Below are 20,959 nucleotides of genomic sequence, written 5' to 3'. Positions count from 1 at the left end.
TACATAGGCGCGTAATTTTGATAATATTAATTGTTTAATTTTCTCTTTCCAGTACAAATGCGGGCCTCTCAAAGCCTCAGAAGGCTTGAGTGGCAGTGTCCGGCAGTAGAACAGCATGTAAGTCATGCACCGCGCAGACAAATTTGAAAAAAATAAATAAAATGGAGCAACAAAAAAGGATGGGAGAAGAAAAATGGATTCGAAAATATAGAACGGAAAATACACACAAAAGGAGAGAAAACCAAAACACGTAAAACCATATCAAAACAGAATACTGGAACTAACAACGTAATTTGACAGGACAAGCTTTCACTATCTTTTTGGAACCAGCAGAAAATATTTATTTGTAACCGGTTAAGAACAGAAGGAACGTAATGTTTTCGAAGACGCTCGCCAGAACGGCTTCCCCAGGTAGCACTTGCGACCGGCCCGATATTCGAAATTGATTGGCGACGTCCGGTCCACCAGTGGCCCGGCGTTGCCAATGCGCTACCAATAATGGTACAGCCGCACGATAGCATTGACCATTCTTGGACCAGTGATTTACATGTTATCCCCTTTATTGGCATACATATCAATGGGCAATAATGACCTTACGTATAGAATTGCTTGCCACCATAGTATTCTCAATGATATATGATGGCCAATATTGCCCAGCCATCGGAAATGTCTTGCCCATAATACGCGAATAATGGCATACATTGGTAAATATTTTCCTGCCAGTATATATGGCTTGTAGACATTGAATATAGCTTGGCATTCATTGGTCAATATCATCCCGCCAGTCTTGGTGGCTTGCCAACATTGTATGCATCTTCACTTAGAGTGGCCAATATTGTCCAACGAATGGTGGCCACTGGCCTACATTTGACATATCATGTCATTCATTAGTAAATATTGTCCAGTCAGTATTGACGGCTTCTTAATATCGAATATATCTTGGCATACATTGATCAATATCCCCCTGCCAATCATGGCGGCTTCCCAACATTGTGTATATCTGCAGATAAAATGGTCGATGATGGCATAAAATGATAAATATTGTCCTGCCAGTATAGCTAGCTGGTCGACATTTATTATATCTTGGCATATATTGGTTAATGCTATCCCACCTGTTTTAGTGGCTTCCCAACAATGTATACTTCTTGGTTCCAGTGGGCAATATTGCCCATTGAGCTGTGGCGACTGGCCAGCATTGCACCTATCATGGCATACATTGGCGAATATTGCAATGCCAACATTGATTGCTTGTCAGCATTGAATGTATCTTGGCACACATTGGTCAGTATCCTCCCGTCGGTCGTCATGGCTTCCTAACAGTGTATATTTACAATTACAGTGGTCGATATTGCCTGACGAAGTGTTATGGCTTGCCAAAAATTATACATCTTTACATAGGTTCTCTTGCCATCATTGATCGCCTGTCAACTCGAAATATTTACTGACATACGATGGTCAATATTTTACTACTAGTTGAGATGGTTTCCCAATATTGTATCCATCGTGAGTTAGTGGTCGATATTTTATGGGCAGCTGTGATGGCTTGCCAACATTGCACACATCATTTTAGGCATTGATCGATATGACCCTGTTAGTATAGCTGGCTTATCTACATCCAGCTACATTGAATACAGTTTGGCATACAGTGGTCGATGTGGCCCCGCCAGTTTTGGGAATTTACAACAATGAATAATACTGCGTTATAGTGGTAGACGGCTGGAAAAATATTGTACATATCATGAAATGTGTTGGCCAAAATTGGCTTGCAGATATTAACGATCAATTCTCAACCTGTATATCCTGATATATTTTTAACGTCCGGAACAATACTGTCGTGTCCTTCGCGATGGCTTTCAAGTATGTTTTATAAATCATCAACGATATAGTTGTAGAGAACATTTATTCAAGGCTTAGGCTGTAAGGGCACGTTTGGTATAGGGTCCTCCATTGCCCCGGTGGCTGAACCCCTGCCGGCGTAAGGCTTCATTTTCTTGGCAAACCCATGCCATGAGATAAAGGCAGAGATTCTTGAGCCAAAACGTTTAGAAAGTCCCTAAATGAAGGATTGGGTGGCACTACGCATACAAGCAGGGCATGCTTCATGCAATGTTGCCAACGCACTCTAGGCAAGAGAGAAAACGATCGTGACTGCGCAGATCTATCGCAGGAACACATGGTGTACAAAAATCGTTTGTCCAGATGTGTTTAAAAACTACTGTTTCAGAAAATAATGAGAAAAGTTGGGCATCTGTAAATGTTCAAAAACGCTACTATTTTCATCTCGTGACATTAAGACGGATTTAACTGATTGGTAACAAGATGGCCACTGCGGCGCGGGCGGGGATGGTTTTCGTTACTTTGTCGACTTCTGAGAGACCCCGGGCTCGAGTGCTCTGTTATGTCTGTTTAGTGTGCTGGTTCTGTTTAAACGGGACCTGCAGCTGGCGAGAGAAGAGTGGGCCCACTGCGCAGACCACAGTGTGAGACATATGTGCAGAGAGAGAGAAAGAGAGCGAGAGAGTTAAAATAGGAGAGGGAAGAAACGGCGACTTCCACCGCACGCCCCTGCGGCACTGCAGCAGGAATCCTCCCATCGGGAAGTCTGCCAAGAGTCGACCGATCAGGGCAGCGTGCCTTCGTCGCCTACAACACGCGCGCTCAGCGGCGGACGCTGCTCGTCACACAACGCGGCAGCTGTCTTCTCGCCCCAAAGAAGTCCCACGACGTCATCACGCCGAACGAGTCCTCCCCCTGTCGTCTGTACTGTTCCAGCGCTTCGTGCAGGATGGGGGAAGGTCCGCGCTGGTGTAGTTCGCACTGCGCCGACTATGCCTGCGCAGCGCGCGTGAGCTTTTAACGGATCGAACGGCAGAGGTTGCGCCGCTACGAGAGGAATCCCAAGGGCCGCTACCAGTGCATTCCAACCTAATTTGACGAGCAGCTTCGTCGATAGTTTTCCTCTGCGTATCTGCGAACGAGCGTCGGTGCATGTGTGTGTCTCCAAGTCGTCGCGTCGTCGCTTGAAACAACGCTGTCCCAGACCGGCGCTGAAGAAGCCTGGCGTTGCTTTGTGTTTGCACGCTGCCTTTCGGTGACCCCGCTATGACGTAAAACTGTCGATCGGTTTGCATTACAGCGAATTTGTGACTCCTTGCACATGAGGGTAGCGTTTGAATGAAGGATTCCCTTTTAGGAAATCGTTTTTCACGAACAACGCGGTGATTCAACTGCAGGTCTATGCTTTATTTAAAAGAAACTGCGCCGAGAAAACGATTTCCCAGCTCATCTACTATTCCAACTTTCTCATGACCCCCATCAAGCTGCTTTTTCCCAAGTTCGCTGGACCGTGTAGAAAGCTTTGGCGCAAAAACTGCATTCTTTCATGCTCATCCCACGTACTTTTCGAGGGTTGAATGATAGATATTGAGCCCAGAAATTGATATGTATTATGAAATGATCCTACCCCACCAAAAACGGTTACTATATCCTCTGAAGACAGGCGAGCGAACCCGGCGAATATTTTTTTAATTTTTTTGCCCCCTTTGACCTTCAGTTTCCACGTGGCCGTCAGGGATGGTTTTGTGCTCCATCTCTATGTCGGCACGCCGCGCCGAAAGTGAAACCGAAAAAAAAAATTGAAATAATGAAAAATCGATCGAAACAGCTTCAGATCGTCCGTTGCGAAGAAGGCGGTGGCATGCGATTCTTCTCAGGCCGGGGGCCCCGTGAGGCAACCCCAAATTTAGATCGCGAAAGCCTGCTCTCAGCGCTTGCCCTAGGTTCCTCCTCCTTTACTTTTCTTTTTTGATACTCAGCTAAACCGAGTTCGCTCCAGGAGGAGCCTTCACCGTAGTGGTTCAGCCTTCTCCGCCGAGGCACACCTCCGGGCCAGGAGGGAGATATATCTCGCGAGAAATCGTCGTATCGGGAGGCACGAATAGATCGAACTGTTTATATCGCGATCTGTTTACAGACACGGCATTCCTTAGAGCGAGCGCGCGACGGGGAGATGCTGTCCGTAGGGCTTATTCTGGCAGCTGCTGCTTATATCGTCCTGGGAGAGCTAGCACGAGACAGAGACAGGCGCCTAAAAGAATGGGGGGAAGGGGGGGTTCGGCAATGGCAGTGAAAGCATGCGCGGACGCTAGTTTACCGAAGGGTAAAACATTTGCTCTCACTTCGAGCGAGTGAAGACAGAGAAAAAAGGACAAAGAAAGCAGCACGTAGACGATAAACGCCGTAGTTTTGCAGCGAGACAGAAAGATCAAGAGGAAAAAAAGACGGACAGAGAGGCACGAATAGCGCGCGCACGCCGCGCTCGCTGGTTTGAGGGAGAAAGAGAAGCGGCCGACGAGGAGGACGGGAGGGAGAGGTGGGGAGGAAGAGAGAGATGAGGAGAGTGAAAGCGGCGGCCCTAGATTGCGTGGATACGGGAGCGGACTAGCGCGGCACATCGTCTCCTCCCCGAAGTGCCGGCGTGTGTGTCAGCCGGAGCACCGTAGCGGCAACGCCGAAGCTGCTCTGTAGTGCCTGGTTCGCCGTGTGTTGTGTGTGTCAGCTTTCTCGCGGCTACTAGTTCACCCTTCCATTGAGCCTGTGTGTGAGAAAACGACGAACGCCAGTTTTGTCTATTTTCTGCTTCCGTATCGTCGACCGGGATTTACAAGCCACGCTATTCCCGTTCGTCGGGCCACGACGAAATCGAAACCGCTGCTGGTTTTTCGCGTGCCGTCTTCGGATCGGATTAGCGCGGCTACTCGTCTTCGTCGGCAGACGACGACTGCAACGGGTCGTCTGCTATGGAACTCCTGGAACTTCAACGTCGCCGAGGTTCTCGTCTGCTTCGTCGACGCGGCGCGCATTGCGCGAGACGCGAGTGACTTGTGCCTTTGACAAAGAAGTGCCGTAGGAATTACGACGCATAACGCGGCCTGATATTAGTAGTAGAACTACGGCGTCGTCGCAGTTGTCATCATGACATCGTCCGAGTCCGCCGTAGTTCCCCAAACGCAAAACCAAATCATGAACCAACAGCAGCAGACGACGAGCTCGCAGCAGACAAATAACCAGCAGCCGCAGCAGACAAATTCAGAGCGCTCGCAAGGTACGGCGGCACCCCAGAAGGGATTCCGAAACCGCGTCGCCGTCACAAGATCCATTAGTCTTCTCAACTACACAAGCAGCGGCCACCGGATCGACTACCGACGCCACCGACCCATCTCGCAGTTAGCGTAAGTCTTCCACATCAGCCTTTTAACAACGACCGCCACTCGGCTTCTCACTTCGAATGCCGCTGTCACCTTTCAGTTAGCGACCTTTATTTCTATGCGGTTTTCCTGTGTGTCCTTTTGGGCAATGTCGCGCAGATCGGCTACCTCCCCCCCCCCCCTTTTTTTTTTTTTTCTGTCAATCTTATAACATTGCAAAGGTTGTCTTGTAGAGGTTGTGCGTGTGGCTATTCGTTACGGGCGGCGAAAAACAGAGTGTAACATTTTTATCCGTCCTCGCCGCTTTTCGAGTCGTGTCGAAATGCTACAGCTCGCTGTTGTCACCAGTGTGACAACAGCGCTCTCGGACTGACGCAACGATTTGTCAGTGGCATTTCTATTGTGATTAGCCCTTTTCGGAGAAAAAAGTAAAGCAAATAAATCGCTGAAGTAGCGTAGCCGCTCAGTCGCGCTTATTTTCGTATGAATCCCTACCCCTCTCGCTCCCCTCCTCCTGCTATTGTTTTGCTTCAAACGAACACCGCCAGAGTTGCATGGTGACGTAGTGTTTGGATAACGGATTAGTACTGCTCTGCGATTGGCGGGACGATGAACGGCTGAGGGTTTCAAAAGAGAATCGAATCATCGAATGAGTACAGTCCATATAGTTTTTGTTTTTGTTTTTTCCTTGGAGGGTCTGTAAGAGCAATCGCATTGCCTGATGCATTTAGGCCGCGGGGACTTGCCTCATGCGTGACTGATTTGAGATTGGAATGCTTCCACTGATTTCGCCGGCTGTTGAAATCGACAAGCTTAACAATGAGCATGTAATCACGTCATTTCCAATGCAATCCTGGATAAGGTGCATTTGAAGTCGGCGGTTTTGTGTAGAAATAATTGTCGAATTAATTGAAAGGGACGGGTAGTTCAAAGGTATTGTTCTTCGAGTTTCAGGTAAACTGTGTATCGGAAATTCGAAAACAAGAATTACGTTCCCGATTTCATCTCTTTGGCGCGGTGGGGAACCTGTTTCGATCTCGTATATTTCCACAAACCTGCACAATAATGGTAATTTAACGAAAGAATTGCTCACCGCACATGGACTGGCCTTAAACCCCGTCTCATGGCTGCAGCTATAGATTCGTGATTACAGTTTACGAAAAACAGATACGATTATGTTTCCAATTAGTATCCCTGCAGTTCTTACATCATGCTCCGCTTGTACTGCATGCATGCTTCACAAAAACAAAACACGTAGTTGCGTTGAAGGCATGAGTGAATCGATAGATTTTCCTTTCAATTTTGTTTTCCCCTGTTCATCTGTTTCTTACTACGTTTCGTGTTCCCGACGATATCCTCACTGCTTTGGCGCGACTTGTAAAGAAGGCAGGTATCCACGTTATGGCAAGAGAAAGATTGGCGACCTAAACTGAAGTCGTGGGACTCCGCCTATCTGCGTCATTTCGGTATCCAGTGTGCGTTGCGGACGTCGCCTAGTTTACGCTGGTCGCGGCACAGGTTGTCGTTGACGAGACTGCATTTTTTGAGACGGATTTCCCATTGGGAGTCCCGCGTGCCAGGCATGCTTCTTTGCCGACGCGCCACGGACCATAGCTCAAAGTGTGTGTGTGAGAGCGAGAGCTTCGGCGGTACTGTTGCTTCCTCGACTTAGAAAAGAAGAAACAAACTAAAGGTTAAACCTCGTCAGCGGCTGTTCTTTTAGTGAGTGGAAAAAAACTCGCAGCCGGCCCCTTTTGTGATCGGTTCGGCATGCCCGGAATGCTTTGGCGCTAAAGGGAGTCGTCGTTTGATCCCTTTACCGTAACTCGTGTCGACGACGTGCTTTTTCTGGTTTGTTCTGTCCTTTTCAAAGCTGCACAGGAGTCTCAGCACTAAGTGTGCTGACGATTAACGACGCGTTCCCTCTCCTTGTCGCTACATCACGTTTTTTTTTCTTATTTTTAATCGTGAGGTGCTTTTTGTAACCTTCGTTGCCGCCGTTGTCAATGAACTTTGTGTTGAAACTCTATCCTCCCACATAGTGCTTAGTGCCTATACTGCCTTTCCTTAATTGGCTGTAGCTGCACCGTGTCGGTTGCTTCGGTTTAACGAAGGAAAGTTCTAAATTCTACAGCTCTCGCCCTCAAAATTTCCAGGGATCATTTTCGCACAGTATCCATCTATACGGCGAAAAATTAATGTAATCGTCAGTTCTGGCGTAAAATTTGTATCGCTGTCAGCGAACATTTTGCACCCGTCAGAGGAGAAAAATTAGTTGAATTAATTAATTTGAAATAAACTTCTTTCGCAAACCTTTGCCGTCAGTTACATGTAGCGAAAATACCTGAAATCTAGTCATATGCACAATGATGTGGGATTCTATAACATTTCCTCGTGTACTCTAGACCACGATGTAAGAAATATTTCGTACACCGTCATCTAGAAAAAAAAAAAAAAAAACACAGCCGCTGGTTCTTCTGATTCTGGAGTTACTTCTGACCTCCACTTTGTCCTCGGCGCCTCCTAGCCTCTTCCTCGTTTTCCTCGTTGTAATGTTTATCGCTCCGAAGTGGATGCGTGATATATACTCCGACATATGCTATCGACTGCGGCAGTTTCTAACATTCCCGTCTATGCTAAGCACACAAATATCAATTCATTTTTCAGCCACCTTTAACTACAATTTCTTGATTACTCATCTTCGTCGTCCTAAATACTTGTACTTAAGGGCGTGCAACGAGTGCAGATGCTTATGAATCCTGTTGTCTGCGCCAATTTTTAAATGTTCCATGTAGGCCCTATGCAGATATAGCACCCAATTCTTTTTAGCCTTCAGCCATCCCCTAAATTTCTGTCATCTTCTCAGAATATTTTTCATCCTAGACGTTATGACGCCTTGCACAATGTGATGACCGTGGTGCGGGCAATGTTGTTTATTCGAATCTCAGGAGCTCGACCTTACATATGCAAACACACCTGCTTGTTGTGGCTTAAGCAGTGCTTGCTGGTCGATGTTATTTCTTTTTTAGCCCTCGGACTAATTATGAATGCATGTATACATGTTTATGTTTATGTCAGTTTATGTTCGTCGCATTCATTGTCACCCAGGTAATTTGCTCCAACAGAGCACAACTCTACTGCCCTTTCTTTCCTGTGATCAAAATGTCTGCAACTACTTTTCTGACAGTTACTTTCTCAATGGCAGCGTCAGTGAGAGCCACGGTACTGACTTTGCATCTCATAGTCGCATAACCATTCATGTCATGACTGAACAATGAGAACCTACCTAAGTGATTAAACCAATGCATTAAATGTGCTATCTGAGGTCGCAAAATCTTACCAGCAAATATGTGCAATCATATGGCGTGGTCCGGAGAGGTGAGAGGCGGAATGGACGTTTCGCTATTCGTTTGAATTATTCAATATGGAGGAGGGCGAAACGTTTTGATAGCGTTTGCTCTCTCTCTCTCTCTTGAAAACTCTGGTCACACGTGCTCAAGATTCAACACGACATTTTATTCTATTTCGCGGCCAAATTGTAGCGAGCCGGTGAGCAAGCAAGGCGAAAGCTCATCGAAAAAGAAAGCAGAATCAAGATGAGAAGCCAGAATTTAAGTAAATCGGATTTTTTTTTTTGTTAAATTTAAGTTCGAGTCCGCTTCGTTGGCGAGTCTGTTTTTATCAGTACACCTGCAGCGTATGGTTTGAGCGGATTAATCAACCATTGCTGAAGTGCACTCACACACATCTCGAGTGCCTGCAGGATCATTCGGAATGAAATACGGATGGATTTTACCACAATACGCATTCTTTCGCTGCTGAAATTTGTTAGCAGCCTGTTTCATTTGATAGCTCATGCGTGTATGTAACTGTGTAATCGTGCATCAATATCGTGGGCTTCAATAATGTAGCCAGTGTCATTTCGTTTGTATTAGTGCCCTAGTTATGAGACTGCTGTATCGCATACTCCGACTACTACGTTTCTGTGAGCTCTATAATACCAACACAAAAGTGCATAATAAACATCTTACTGTGGCAACAACATGACATCGAGACTGCATAGTCGACTAGCCGAAGTCTCTGTGGAGCCCCACTAGACAAGGTCTTCTACCGAACGCCAAGGACGTAGGAAGATATTCAGAGCACTATCCACATGTGCTGGAGCTTCAAAATTAACTTTTTCCCTAGGAGAACATTTGTTATTCTGACTTATCTACTTTCTTGAGTAGGAAGTAGGCAGCGGGGGTGAGTTACGATTCGACATGACAGAGAAATAAAACGCGAATATTTATGTGACGTTACCACTACATTCTTTCACAGCCACCCATCGGTGACAGCGCTACCTGAAACCGATGAAAGTACGTACGACGTGTCAGAAAACTGCTTGTCATCATTCCTGCCAAAAGCCTGAAGTCCATTCTCTATTGAACGCTCCTTTAATGAGACGTTTGACGAAAAACAGCTGGCAAGCCATGTGGTCAAGCACCACTTCACTATAGCACACTAAGCGAGACTTGTCGCTAGAGGACTAAGTCCCATTTTGACTTTGCCTGAGCTTGAAGGTCAAGTTGACGGAATGAGGCGTTTCCTGGGTTCGTACCTGGAGTAGTTTAGCTATCGCTCTAGAAGCTTCTGTGATCGTCGTGTATTTCAAAGCACACCAAGCGAATAGTAGCAGTACGACCAACTACTCCAAGTGGCTACTTTTCTCAGCAACTGTCCTAGCTATGTGAAATCTTTCGCTGCGTACGCCTTGCCGGACACGCACCAAATTTGTCTCGTGTAAGAGTGGGCGTCATTTGAGGCGGGCTCTAGTAACGAAGTGCAAGGCGCACTCGCATTTCATTGCTGTGGCTCGCGTTTCTTCCTGGCTCGAAAGCACGTACTCTTCGAGCCGGGAACGTTTAGTGTATACGTTCTCGCGGTGCGTAGCGACAACGGAGCGTCCCGACGCTTGCGCTGCTTCAAGCATCTGTCGCCTCCGCTTCGAACAGATGTGGGGCGACCGTGGCTGGCTGGTTGTGCGCACGCGAGCACGCCGCGTCTGTCGCCTCTCTCTCATTTTGAATGTACTTTTTCTTTTCTGTCAGCTATATACGGTATTCTTGCGTGAATAGCGTCGGCAAATTCCGTAACCGCAACCTCTCGCAACACGCAAGGGCTCAATGGCCATTAGGCTACTAAGGAGAAGGTCGTGGAATCGAAGGCGGGCTGCAGCGGCCTCATTTCGATGGTTTCGAAACTCAAAATCGCTTGTGTACATTGCGATGTCAGTGTGCATGAAAAGAATCCCAAGTGGTTGAAGTAAATTCAGAGGGCTCAATTACTGAGTCTGTCATAGCCGATATGTAGATTTAGGGCGTTAAATCCACGATACCAGAACATACCATACTGTACCGTACCATGCTATACTGTACCGTTCCCTGCCATACCATGCCATATACGACTTGCTGCCGTACGAAACATTCTACGCCTTACATTAAATACGGTGCCAGTCGTGCCCCAGTTGGACCAGTCAATGTGCCAGCTTGCGAATGTGTACACTGCCCACTCACGTTGTGTATAAATATGAACTGTGTAAAGTGCCACTGTATTTAGGTGTCCCTATCACGTAGAGCATGGTACGGCGGTCGTTTTCTTCTCGTGTTCCACGGGCGTATTTCACATGCCAAGGGGTCTGAAAGCAATTTACTCACTCTTTCATCTACCGAACTTTTGGAAAGGTGATCCAAAATAGTAAGACGACGTAGCTGCTTAGGGCGGGTATTGACAACAGATCCAGACCACGAAATTGAAGTAACTATGAGTATATGAATGGGATTGAATGCATATTGAAATTTTCGACTCTTAAGTGTATGATCAGCTCTATTCCACCATATCAGTGAATCTTTACTATCAGCTATCAAGATATCTTCTGGTAGATTGAGCTATCAGCGTACTATTCTTTTCAACACCAGCTGTTCTGGCCACATTAATTGTGGCAGTGACTAACAGCTTGCTTAGCGAGTGACATCATGTCAAGAGAATGAAGCCTTAAATGAGAACCGAAACAAAACATACTCCACATTATGCTATAAAGCACTGAAGCCCGCAAGAGGTAATGTTTTTTTTTTCGGCTTTATGAACACCTATCCAACCTTCTTCAAATCATTAATTGATGACATGACGCAACCTTGTTGCCTTGCTTAAAACATGAGTAGAGCGAAATTAATCTCTCAATACGAAAAATGTACCAACGGTAGTGATTCTGCTGGCTTATCAAAAAGTATCTTCCTGATTATCATATTCAAGATTTATTTCCTTTTCGTAAGCCACGCACAACGTTCCCATCATCCACACAGAACGCGTGGTTCAGTGGCGCAACAGGAGAGTACAGACTCATGAAATATTGAAGCAAACACTACCGGCTCGGAATCAAGAATTACTCCAATTACAGGTAAAAAAGCACTCAGTATATCTTCTATGAGTTTTTCGTCTGTGCGTATAATCCTTCTCAAAAGTGTTGAAAATATTGCACATATTTGTTCAATTAGGAACCAATATGAAATATCTAGCGAAAACAATATACGAAAAGACGTGTGATACAGACTAAGAACGGTCAGCGCACATGGTGCTTTTAGTAATGGAGAAAGTGAAGCTTTTAATACACTCTAATGATTCCTTCTCATATCCGACATCCACTTTTTGTTAGTTTTTTATGACATTTTTACGGTCACCAGAACAGGCCCGCACTACTTTCCCAATAGAACGCTCTATCTCATCAATCTAGTACCAGCATCTCTGCATGCAGCCTTAATAAAAGTGCATTTGCGCTTATGGGTGAAGGCAGAAACAGAACATTTTATCGGTTCGTTTCAATTTTCTGAACATCACAAGAAAATAACAGGTTCGTAGCATTATATATGCTTACGTGGTTCGCACAGAAAAGTCAGGACACGTGCTGTCTGAACAGTTGCTTTCCATTTCGCTTTCCATTAATTTAGCATTCATCTTCTTGTTAAGTTGGAGTAAAGTTTGCGATAGGGGTGCAAACCGATTACACATTTAGTTACTTCAGTTCAGTTCAGTCGTTCAGTCGTGTCCGACATTTCGTGACCCTATGGACCATGTCACGCCACGCTTTCCGGTCTCTCACTATCTTCCTAACATCACATAACTTCATCTGCAGTGCCTCGAGGATGCCATCTAACCATCGCGTTCGCTGCCTACCCCTTCTCCGGTGACCCTCAACCTTTCCCAACATCAAATCTTTCTCCAGCGACTCCTCTCTTCTCATCAGATGACCAAAGCAGCTGAGCTTTAACTTTAGAATTTGACCCTCCAATGAGCAGTCAGGGTTTACGGTCGACAATATCGACTGATTTGGTCTTCTGGCAGTCCAAGGAACTCTCAAGAGTCTTCGCCAGCACCACAGTTCAAACGCGTCAATTCTTTGGCGGTCAGCCTTTTTCACAGTCCAACTCTCGCATCCATACATCACAACTGGAAAGACCATAGCACGAGTTATACGGATCTTGGTTGGCAGACTAATGTCTCTCTTCTTTACTAGGCGGTCAAGGCTAACCATTGCTCTCTTTCCCAGAAGCAGGCGTCTCCTAATTTCATGGCTGCAGTCTCCTTCCGAGGTAATCTTGGAGCCCAAGAAGAGAAAATCTGTCACCGCTTCCACTTCTTGTCCATTAATGCTCCAGGACTTGATAGGGCAACCGCCATGACCTTTGTCTTTTTAATGTTCAGTTTAAGCCCACACTTCTCACTCTCTTCTTGTACGCGCATCAGAAGTCTCTTGAGTTCCACTTCACTTTCTGCCATTAAAGTGGTATCATCCGCATATCTAAGGTTGTTGATACGTTTTCCAGCAATCTTTAGTTACTTAATGTACCTTAAAGGGGCCTCGGGTATGCGGCATTATATGAAGGATGGGCATGGCAGTTACAAAAATGATGTCCTCGATCTTATTTTTGAATTTAATGAAGTTGATAACGTGCACAGTTTCAGCCAGAAAATCGTTCTAGTCCCTAGCTGACTTGACAGAAAGGGGTTGCAGATGAGCATAGCTTCTTGCAGGAGGAGGGTAGATGGCGTTCTGGTGACCAGTTCCAGTGGAAAGACTATAAGCTGATGAAATGATTGATGTTCATAAAGCTTACGAAAAAAAAAAGCGAAGAATCGAAGCACTTTTCGTCGTGATTCAAGACTATGGTAAGAAGGATGTTCGAGATTTTAAGGAGGAACCCCAGAGTTATATGAGTAATCGGAGTTAATAAAGTGGGTAGCGCTTTTTAATTTTTTTTCTAAGATTAGACAAAGTTGTGACAGATGAGGGCCCCATAAGTCTGAAGCGAATTCTAATTTATGCCTGACAAAAGTTAAGTATGCTAGTAATTTCATGAAAGGGGTAGCAAAACGAAGGTTTCGGCGTAAGTAGCGTAGAGTGCGATTAATGTCACTAGCGACGTTCGTTATGCACCTGAGATAAGTGTAGGTAAGTGAGAAGTGAGACAGATGCTGCGCATTCCTTTCCTAAAACAAAATATATAAAGGTGCTCGCGATAAAGGTATTCGCAGAAGAAAAAGCCGGTGCTAAAGGTTTTACTGCGTCTACCGTCAAGCTTGAGTGTCCCCTAAATTTTTAAATGTGCTAGTGTTCAGTAATAATGAAGCAGCGTGTTACTAGGTTACCCCCCCCCCCCCCCCCCCCCCCTGCACATTTCGAGCTTCAAAATGGGAGCTGCCGTGTAGAAAATGCTGCGAGCAATGCTCCAACCGCGACGGCTCGAGACATGTGCAGCAGTTCGCGCACATGGCGAGGCCGGAATCCCTGGCCGCGCTCTGCACAGCTGTTGATTGACGCATTTCCAACGCTGTCGTTTCCGGGCGTTTTGTTATACCATACGCGTCAGGAATGGCGGTTTAATTGTCAGTGTTTTGTCCGCGTGAAATCACTATACTTTTTTTATTTTTTTTTTATTTTCTTTTTTTTTTTTGTGCCAGGCGAAAGGAAGCGCGTGCCTTGAATTCTCGCCGCGTCCGCGTTGACTGATGTAGCTATTTTTTATTTTTATTTTTTTTTTGTGCATGGATAGTTGTATGGAGAGGTGTCTCTAGAGTAAACGGCGCCGTATTATATGAGTGGAATGCCCCGTGGCCCAAGTTTTCTTCGACGAGGGAGAGCCCATGTACTATACGTATGGAGAGGTAATACGCTCCTCATATGAGGCCTATGCCGCAAATGGGTCCCATATACAACATACGCGCCCCAAATGCAAATGCAGCTTATGGTCCAGCAACTTATTTGCAAATAATGGCTTATACAGTTCAACGTTTTCAATCTTCCTAAGTTTGCATATTGTAACCATCTAAAAAGTCAATAAAGTCTCGAATATGCCCGTGACGGAAGGCGTTGCGAGTTTTAACTCAAAAGTATAGAAGAAATAAAATAAAAATGTCATTGCCTGCGTATACTGGAAAGTATAACAAAGAAATGTTTTGGAATGGATTTACTCCTCTAGTGGCATTGTACGCTTTAATTGTCTCTCTCTGAACCCGAAGTGCGCATTCGAGAAAGGGACGCGGTAATGTCACTTTTAAGTTTCCCATAAAAGTAGCATTGCAGTAATTCGCAAATCATGTTAATTGTATATAAGAGAAATGCGCAACAACTTAAACAGGACACAGGAAGAAACATACACAACAGTTCACGAGAGCATGTTAATTGCCTCTTGCTGATTGCCAGGCATCTTAGCTTACGTTGAACAAAAGAGGATAGTATTCGCTGAGAGGGCACAATAACACAGCCTGGCTGACAAGCACTTGGAGACTTGCAGTATGTACAGCTAAAAGCAATATGAAAGTAAACACGGGAGCGCGTGGCCTCCGCGCTTTGCAAGGCGCTGCCACCAACAGAAGATGAGAATCGGTGGCACCAAGGGTGTGCTCGGAAAGAGCATCCGACTAAGCTTACTTTGAATGCGTCTTTACCGCTGATTTTTATCACCTGTCGGGGACAGCGCATTTGAAATCCTGGAGGCCACGCGCTCCCGTGTTTCCTTTCATGTGGCTTTTAGCTGTACTCTAGAATGTTCTTAAATATTCGGGAATGTGGCACGAGAACCATCCGGAGCGGAAGTCTTTCCACGGCTATGGGTGCAGGCTATCTTCCGCATCATGTAGAGGTTGACAGTTATCGTTATTATTATGGTCAAAAAGGATTTAATAGACATTTATTAATTTCTATTTCTATGATATTCTTGTTTTTCGCGAAATACATTCGAACAGTCGAAGAGCCAATGGCGACCAGTAGCAGAGGAGCATGTATGTGCCTAAGTGTGCAGAATGACCTCTCTGCACGAATGCTGCAGGGATTTCTCGAGCGCATATCTCCGCGCCTGAGAACATGCGTCCTCCTTGTTTTAGATGTTTGTCTTGGCTGTGGCGTTTCGCTCCGAGTTATTGCCTCACAAGGACCCTATGTGGACGTAACGAAGATAAAAGGAAAATGAAGAGAATTGTTATGGTGCGGTGATAAGCGTGATGCAACTTGAGATAAGCGAGATAACGAATTCAGTTTTCTTCTTGCTTTGCCTCTACCCCGTTCCTTGCAGCCCGTGCAACGTATGCGCCTTTGTTTTTCTTATCGTGTCGGAGCTTTTGTTTTTCTTATCGCTCGCGTAGAAACCTTCCCTGCTCGTCTTTCCACGGTTCTGGCCTGTGGCGCGATTCTACGCAACGCACCAGCCGGATGAAGCGTTATCCGTGCAGCGCTGGTAGATCGAGAAAATGACGTCCGCGTCGAAGTTCATGTTTTATCTCGTCTTTCAGTGGCATCTCTCTCGCCTCTAACCATTCTCCTTTCAACACGAAAACGCTCAGCAATCTTCCCCGAGTCATTTATGGCTGCTTGACAATCTTAGTCTTTCAGATATCGGGAAGATGACCAAACCACGAATTATGAAAATCGGCGCTTGGTTCTTTTTTTGGCGCTGCTGGATGCGAATAATGACAAGGGTCAGCGCTGTGAACGTCCGTGGATTACGTCATTTCGCTCTAATTTCCGTCTTTGTGATGTTGCGTATCTGCCCTGCAACAAGAGCGTTGCTGCTTTCTGACCTCTCTTTCTGTAACACGTGCGCTCGATGGCGAATCTGGGAGGATTACTGGAAGGGCTGTGTAAGGGCTTGTAGCAGTTACACATTCCTTCAAACGGTCATTAGAGTATGCTCGGTGATTAACCAATAATATTTACAGATGTGATTCAACAAGATAATCTCCGCGGCAGATGACTCAGTTTCTAGGTAGATCGTCTGTGGCTAGTTCAGAATTCTGGCAAAAACATGTATCGAATAAATTCAAGCGCTATATAGGTATATACAGCATTTTACTTGCCCGGTTTAAGCTATAAGCGTGAACCATCGACGTCAATTTCTCAATTGGTTCGTATGGTTGGTTCGTATGGGTTTCAATGTCCCATGTTTCCAATAAAGGAACTACAGTTACGATGTAACGTTTGCACACAGAATCGGACTCCATATGAGGCTGTTTGCCCGCAGGCAAAGCGATATTGCGCAGATGCATTCACTAAGGCTTTGACGCACACTCAAAGGGTCGATAACCACTTGCTCGCAGTTCGGAGTCCGCTACTCTTGTGCACCTCTGTCGACCTGACACCACTGTTCCGCGGCATACAAAGCGCCGATCGATTGAACGGTACTGATACAGTGTGCTGTCGTGCGCAAAGACATTCTGGCCTGCTGCATTCAGAAATCGATCCCACCAGTCATTCCGGCTTCTGTACCGCATACAGCGTGCAGTCAGAACACACCATCGTGGCTCTGCAGTCGTGGTAACGGAGGCCGCGAGTGCTGTGGTGTTTATGTTTCGCATAGCGCTTCGTTTGGGAAAGCGGGAACCTCCTCTTCGTGGGGCGGGAGGAGAACACTATATATAGTCTCTATCGTGCCTTTTCCCAACTTCTGGCGTGCAGTTCTCGTGCGTGAGGGGAAGAGCTTGTTCGAGGAAACAAGAAAAACGGACGGAAACGTGAACCATTGTCATCGTTTTCGTTAGGCGCAAACGAGACATTGTCCACGTCTACTTTAGGTCTACTCACCGAGGATGGGGTGTTTAAGAAATTGTTCTCCCCCAATGAAAAGGCTCGCACTTAGTGGGCTACTAGAGAAGGAGATGAATAAAATACCGTTATTACTTGGTATTGATCACGTGCTTACTAATGCATGCTCAGGTAATTACTAATGTCACGCCTTGTGCTGCCCAGATAGCCGAGTGCTGGCACGGCAGTACGATGCTTATAGCAACATATGGTCGCTCGCACGTCGGACCAAGTTGCGAACCGCACGCGAGAAGCACGTTAAAAGACGCGTTATCAAGGCTAAACGAACGTTGGCACGCCTTCTTGCAAGTCCGTCTAGAGCTAGATACTTGCAGGTTGTGCGAACGACCATGTTCCTGTGTGGTCCCTTGGATTATATGGAATAACTAAAGTGCCAGTATTCGGAACACTACAAGGTTTGTCTAGATATCTGAACAAAGAGTGTATCTGATCGGACAGCGCGCGAAGTAAGCGAACTTGCTGACTGACGGGATTGAATAAAACTGAACACAGACACGCACACACACACGCACTTGTATGGTTTGGTTTGGTTGGTGGGGTTTAACGTCTCAAAGCAGCTCAGGCTAGCAGGCCTCCGGAAATTTCGACCACCTGGGGCTATTTAACGTGCACTGACATCGCACAGCACACAGGCGCCTTGCGTTTCGCCTCCATTGAAAAGCGGCCGCCTAGGCCGGTATCCGATCCCGCTTCATTGGGCTCAGTAGCCGAGCGCCCTAACCACGGCGCTATCCCGGCGGGGCATTTCTTAGTTATATTTCAGTTCGAAAATGTATGCGGTACTAGTTCAGTCAAGGCATGTTCGCTGCAAAATTTTCGAATGTTCAGAATTTTCCTCCTACTGAACAGTAATTTGTGAAGAATACGGCTGATGCGCGATGAATAAAAGCCAGAAAGTGGCTGATAAATGACACTGGGACAACGCTACGACCCAAGAACAAATGTGCGTACAATCGCTTCTTAGTGAGAAGAGAGGTCCGCTTTGATGTTGCTGGAGGTGATTGCGCGGCGCCCGCATATCTGGCCGGTCAGTGCGCGCTTTGCCTCCGCGGCTGGAGAGGAGGTGGCGGGAAAACGAAGACACCGGCCGAGTAGCTATGGTGCATTTCGACTTCCTTCCCCCAAGGCCGGCGAGGAATCCCCCGGCTTCTCCGGAATGCGGCCTTGCTGGCGCATGCGCTATTGCACACTCCCGGATAATCGGCTCTGAGCCGGCCGAACGGCCTCCGACCGGATCATCCAAATCCAACGCAGGCAGCAGCACTTGTGATGTGGAAGGCGTTGCATTGATCGCTGGCTGAATCATATTGCTGCTTAAACAAAACGCGCTTGAAAAAAAAAAAAATAATAATCGCGCCTGATTATTCTGATTAGCCTAGCGGGCGAAGAGTGAAGAACAATATTTTGACCAGCAGCAAGGAATATGAATGATTGAACTGAAGCATAAATGTAAGGATAATCATTTTAAAGCAGGAAATAAATGGGACTTTGTTATTAATGAGTAGCTGTTCACTTATTGTCCACAACTAGGAAGTGTGCAGATGAAACTAGAAGGAACGGGTAGCTTAGGAGACAGCTAATTTTTGATAAATTGCAGACGCATTTATCCTAGGCAAGAAATTTGTGTATACGACAAAAGTGATAATGACGGTGGGTATTATAAGGCACTGTTATATCGATGTGTAATTGACGGCTTGGGTGGTTCATATAACTCAGAAATTGCGAATGCTTACATGCAAACAAAAATATAGAAATAGTGGAATAAAAATGGGGAGAGAGGAGAGGCAGACCGAGAGGGAGATGGAGAACCTTTATTTGAGTCAAAAGGAGTGTTGCATCTAGGAATATTTTGGTTGGGAGCCCTAGTCCACTGCTCCACAGTCAGAGGTCTCAGCTGTCGAACGAGTCCGGTTGATCAGCTTGAGCCACTCTTCCAGGGGTCGGGGCAATTGCTCGAGCTATCTCAGACGCCAGCCGCGAAGGCGCCATTACAAAGGCGTGCAATTGCCTCCGAGAAGAATACAGAACGGCATGAAATGGGTACTGGGCAAAGAGCCGAACAGAACACAATCTGTAGCATAGCGTCAGTTGTCGACAGACAAGCACGCTAACCGACACTTGCTTAGTCAGTTCACCCTACGCGATACAAAAGGAAATGCTTGGAGTGCAGCGAATCTGCTACATTATACATCACATCACACATTGGTCTGCCAGCAAATCGAGGTTCTGCCCAAGATAGACAACCCCAATAAAGAGCATTGGTCGCTCCAGTGTCCAAAGAGGAAGAGAGAGAGACGAAGTCTCAGTGCGCATACCAGTGCGACTTATATCGCGTTGTTATGGTATTTTTGTGCTCTGCAAAAGCAGAGATTTTCTGGTGAAGCGAATTGTGCGAAAGCTGTAAGCGCTGAGGCTTTGGTTCTCTTGCTGTCCCGAGTATCGAAACCAGCGTGAGAATGAAATTCAGGCTGGCGAATCGGTACGCTTGTGCTGTTATAAGCCAAAGAGGTTTTCTTTACACCCTTTCATTTAGGTGTTAAGTATCCTTTTGAGCCTTAGCACTCTTTTAAGTTCCCTTTCAGCGCAGGAAACTGTCACACTTGTCGCTGTGGACACTTGAACTGCGCCGTAAGATAAGGGAGGAAGGTGGAAGTGAAAGTGGAAAGAGAGAAAGAGGAGCCGCAGTGGAGGGCTTCGGGATGAAGGAAGGAAAACTTTATTTAGCCCTATCCCGGGCGTGGCGCAGTTGGTTAAAGCGCTCGTTTGGGAATCTAAAGGAGGGATGGAGGGCTGCGGAGTAATTTCGACCACCTGGGGATCATTAACGTGCGCTGACATCGCACACCACATGAACGCCTCTTCGTTTCGCGTCCCTCGAAACGTAGCCGCCAGTTCGGTTTTAGGGAAAGGAAGGGAGAATCGTGGACACCCAAACTTAATTAGGTCAAGGTCACTTGAAGGTCAAATTTAGTATCACGCGAATATTGGCTCTACATAAAGTATAAAGCTACATAAATCTCTCGGTTCAAGAATTGTTGCCCAGGTGCTGGTACCCAACCTCTGTTCAATGGGGCCCTCTGCCCCAAACCACCATGCACGAACGCTGTCGCGCAGTTAAAGTGGGACTCAAGTGTCCCCTTAATTTTCTTGCAGCGAGATCCACTACGAACGCAAAAATGAATAAGAATAAGCGAAGCGCCACGGGCTTGTTGGTACAGGACGTGACAGCTCGTCTAAAGTCGTCGCTGTACGTGACAGTTTGCGTGCGAAGGTTGTTCGCTGTCAGTCAGTGCTGCTGATAGACGACGAAGCGAACAGAAACCGTCGCCGTGCCAGAAGCGCTTAGAGGCTTCGAACGCCTCCCGAACGGATGTTGACGTTTGTTCTATTCCCCATTCTCTTTGTTCTTGTCGTTTCTCCGGCAGCGTTGAGCAAATAGTGCGCCCGGCAAACCGCGTCACCTCGCGGGTGATGCTACGAAGAACAATGCGGATTGTTGTTGTTCAAGACGGCGTGCGCGCTGGAAACGCTGTTTGCGGTGCGCACGTCGATGATGTCTGGAATGTGGAGTGCCACCGCTTCAGCCGCAGAAAGGAACGTTGCAACGCGATTCCCTCTCTCT

At 46.5% G+C, this 20,959-nt stretch overlaps 1 protein-coding gene across 7 annotated transcripts in view; it reads left to right on the top strand.

The window, feature by feature from the left end:
* The window catches only part of dnc (phosphodiesterase dunce), a 526,810-nt gene that overhangs the window by 325,234 nt on the left and 180,617 nt on the right, over window positions 1-20,959 (top strand). The window contains exon 1 of one of the 7 annotated variants that reach the window (XM_084577299.1): window positions 4,452-5,231. The exons of 5 other annotated variants lie outside the window; for them this stretch is intronic. In XM_084577299.1, the coding sequence (XP_084433425.1) occupies window positions 4,975-5,231 (257 nt within the window). In that variant the 5' untranslated portion in view covers window positions 4,452-4,974. Of the gene's footprint in view, window positions 1-4,451; window positions 5,232-20,959 lie in introns of those variants that run through there. One more of the 7 variants, XM_084577293.1, reaches the window with a different exon arrangement.

This window comes from Amblyomma maculatum, chromosome 8, assembly GCF_055883805.1.
Source record: "Amblyomma maculatum isolate TAMU_Amacu chromosome 8, ASM5588380v1, whole genome shotgun sequence".
Classification (NCBI taxonomy): domain Eukaryota; kingdom Metazoa; phylum Arthropoda; class Arachnida; order Ixodida; family Ixodidae; genus Amblyomma; species Amblyomma maculatum.
This window is presented reverse-complemented; position numbering and strand designations above follow the sequence as displayed.